This window comes from Sceloporus undulatus, chromosome 5 (assembly GCF_019175285.1).
Source record: "Sceloporus undulatus isolate JIND9_A2432 ecotype Alabama chromosome 5, SceUnd_v1.1, whole genome shotgun sequence".
In the NCBI taxonomy this organism is placed as follows: Eukaryota; Metazoa; Chordata; class Lepidosauria; order Squamata; family Phrynosomatidae; genus Sceloporus; species Sceloporus undulatus.
This window is the reverse complement of record NC_056526.1, coordinates 150,942,366-150,946,019: the sequence shown is the minus strand read 5'-3', so window position 1 is coordinate 150,946,019 and position 3,654 is coordinate 150,942,366. Positions and strand designations below refer to the sequence as shown.

Below are 3,654 nucleotides of genomic sequence, written 5' to 3'. Positions count from 1 at the left end.
GATCTGAAGGATCTTACCCTACCACGTAAGCCTGTCCAAGGTCTGAAATCTCTCAGAGAGAATGTTTTTCACTCCTGCCATCCTCACAGGCCAAGAGAAGGCCTTCTTGGTGGTTACTCCTAGGCTCTAGAACTCCCTTCGTAGAGATAGGCTAGACTAGCTTTCTGCTTTGCTATTCTTCCATTGAGTGAAGAACAAGTTCTAGGACTTCTGGGAACTGACTGTTTTAGAAGAAAGTTTTCTTGAGTATGCTGTGCTATTTTATATTTTGCATTTTAATAGTTATATTTGCAATAGTTTTCAATCCAGTAGAGAGCTGGCATGGTACAGTGGTTTGGGTGTTGGAAAGCAACTCTGTACACCAAAGTTCAAATGCCCACTTGGCCATGGAAAACTACTAACTCACCTTGGGCATCACACTGTCTCAGCCTCAGAAGAAGGCAAAGGTAAAGCCCCTCTGAACAGATCTTGCCAAGAACACCTTGTGATAGGGTTTCTATAAGTCAGTAACGCCTTGGAAGCACACAACAACAACTAAAAGAAAGTTTATTTCCATTTTAAACATAATGCTGTGTATGTTTTTAACTAGATGTGTTTTCAGATGTATTTTTTTTAATTGTAAGGCACCTTGAATGCCAGCTTTGGGGCAAAAGGCAGGCTATAAATAAATCAATACAGCACATTATAAAGTTTCCAGGCCCTGGAATGTCTGGTGAAGAAAGGATCAGAAAGCAGACAATGGCAAAGATCCCTTCCTGGGGAGTTGCTGGCAGTCACTGTTGATGGACAAATAGTCTGACTTGGTACAAGATATCTTCCTGTGTTCCTATGGCTGAAGAAGAGTTATCACAGCATTCTGTTAACTCATACTCTTCATGTTCAGACTGGCAAAGGATTCTTGCAAACATAGATATCTTGCAATTTATTCTTGCAAAACCCAAGTTCCTCATTGTGAAACCGTTTTAAGGCATAAGATCTTGACTAATATGACATTTGGATTTCATGCAAAAAAATTATCTATGTTACCGCTTTAAAAACAGTGATATTTATATCTCTCTGCTTGGTTCCTAAGACAGATCTCTCTGAACTGGAAGTGAGAATCATGGTCCTCCAGAGGTTGCTGGATTGCAGCAGCTCTAGCTAGCATAACAAAGTATCTGTGCCAAGATCTAGAACTGCAACAAACAAGGCTCTGCAAATACAGATCTGGCCTTATTGTTATGATATTGGTGTGTCATGAATCATTTCAGTATCTCAGTCAATAAGTGAACCAAACTAGTTGATGCTAAATCCAGTATGTAAAGGAGACCAATAAAGGTTAAGGAAGTAGAGATGGGCTAGCCACTTCTTGGATTCCAATGAGCTAATTATCTACCTTCCTAAAAAGAGGAAGCTATGGCGGCATCTGCACTGTAGAAATAATGCAGTTTGGCATCACTTCAACTGCCGTAGCGCAGTACTATGGAATCCTGGAATTTGTGGTTTGTTGTGGCAATATTTCACAAAACTACAAATCCCAGAATTCCATAGCACTGAACCATGGCCGTTAAAGTGCTGTCAAACTGCATTATTTCTGTAGTGCAGATGCAGACTCAGAGCAGGGCACTAGTCAGAAATGTATTCAGGCTTGTTCTTCCCTGCTCCTCAAGGGGATTGATTGACTAGGAGCCAACTGAATCCAGTGGGATTCATGGAAGGCAGAATGAGGTGGAAAATCCTAATGCTTTCCCAAATTTCAGATAACCCCAGTTAGAGTCTCTGGTTTTCTGAAAATGAAGGCCTATCCTTGGAAAGTTCTTAAAATCTCCTTAAATTGCATGATGCTGAGACATTACTTTCAGATTTGAGGATACCGCTGAACATACGGAAATGTTACTAAACTTCTGTTAGGAGGGATTTTAAAATAATTTACAAAGAGCATTCTATTGGTATAGCCCAGTCTGTAATCCAAGGCATGACTCCTCTTGAGTCTGGTGAAATTATGTCTGAGGGAATATGCTTAGAATTGCACTGTTAAACATGTACATATGAAATTGGACCCATTAGTTGTTGGCATGAGTTCCCTCTTGCGCAAATGTTAGATTGATTGTGTAGATACCAAGAAATAGTGCTGTACAAGCTACTCTCATTGCAAAAGCACAATTGGGTAACTTGCTGCACCCTACTTAGTCATGATTCAGCTACTTGCCTGTCCTGTCAGGAGCTACAGTATTCTTTGACGTTAGAGAAAAGTAGCTGGTGGACTTTCGCACACTCCCCCGCCCCCAAAGAGTCTGTGTTTAATCTCTCCCTCTCACACTTTGCCAGGAGTTTATGTCACTCTGGGCACCCAGACCGAAAGTTGTCATAGTGCCAGCCATGAAAGCCACAAAAATCTGAGGAGCATAAGGCAGACAATAGGAAACTGACTCATTAAAAGTATGTTGGAACAAATAGGCCTGCAGGGCAGCCTCCCTTAACTTGAGCCCTCCAGAAGTACGGTCAGCCCTCCACATTTGCAGCTTTGACTTTGCGGATTTTATTATTCAGCTTTGCAGATTTTATTATTCAAATAATACGTTATCTCTCAGAATCTCTAGGTCCTCCAGGGCAACTCTGCTGAAAATTGGCCATAGAACTGTGATGGAGGACCTAGACCAGGGGTAGGCAACCTGCGGCCTGTGGGCCGGATGCGGCCCAGCGAGGCCTTGGGACCAGCCCCAGCCTGGTCCTGCCGCCGATTGCCGCCGGGGCCTTTGGCGTTTCGCACGAGGGACATGGTGGGGCAATTGTCTATAGAAGCCTCAGAAACATGCATTTATCTTAAAATTTTTTAAAAAATCAGCAAATTTTTTTGCGTGTCCTCCATTTTTTATTTAAAAAGTGCCCTCCATTTGAAAATTTTGTCCTACATTTGTCCCGGTTTATTTATTTATTTAAAAAATTATTTAATTATTTATTTTTTGGCTTCGGCCCCCCAGTTGTCTGAGGGACAGCAACCCGGCCCCCAGCTCAAAAGCGTTGCCTACCCCTGACCTAGACATTCCTTGAAAATACTTCTCTAGGCATTAGGTCTTCCAGCATGATTCTATGGTCAACTTCTAGTATATGTTGCACTGGAAGATTTAGAGATTCCTAGAGAAGTGTTCTCTCAGGTACAAAATAAGTGCTTTTTTATTTGCAGTTTTTCCACTTTCACGGGGTTCCTGTCCCCCTAATCCCAGCAAATATGGAGGGCTTACTGTATAAGGGATAATGCAGCCATATGGTTTTTAACTGGATTTTTGGCAGAGGGGTCTTTAAATGGGGTATGCTATACTTTGATCTCTGTTATGTTTAAAATGTATTTTAAATGGTTAAATTATTTTAATAAGATTGTTTATTTAATTTTTGTTTATGTGTGTACAATGCATCAGTTGCATTGTGTTTTAATATACAATGTAAACTGTCTTAGGTTCCTTATTGGGAGAAAGCAGGGCTGAATAATAAATCACTGACCTGGCAACAGCAGTTGTTCATGCTAAAGGTTTGGATGAGAAGGAGAGGAACAACCATTGTACTGATAAGTACAACCTGATGTCTACCGACATTTCTGCAAGCCCTTTATTTAATTGTTTGCAGTGTTGATACCTGGCAACAGCAGTTGTTCATGCTAAAGGTTTGGATGAGAAGGAG

At 41.2% G+C, this 3,654-nt stretch overlaps 1 protein-coding gene across 1 annotated transcript in view; it reads left to right on the top strand.

The window, feature by feature from the left end:
- The first annotated feature begins 3,235 nt into the window (after positions 1 to 3,235).
- NOCT (nocturnin) overlaps positions 3,236 to 3,654 on the top strand; it is a 7,286-nt gene continuing 6,867 nt past the window's right edge. The window contains exon 1 of the mRNA XM_042467487.1: positions 3,236 to 3,287. Coding sequence (XP_042323421.1) covers positions 3,245 to 3,287 — 43 coding nt within the window. The 5' untranslated portion in view covers positions 3,236 to 3,244. The remainder of the gene's footprint in view (positions 3,288 to 3,654) is intronic.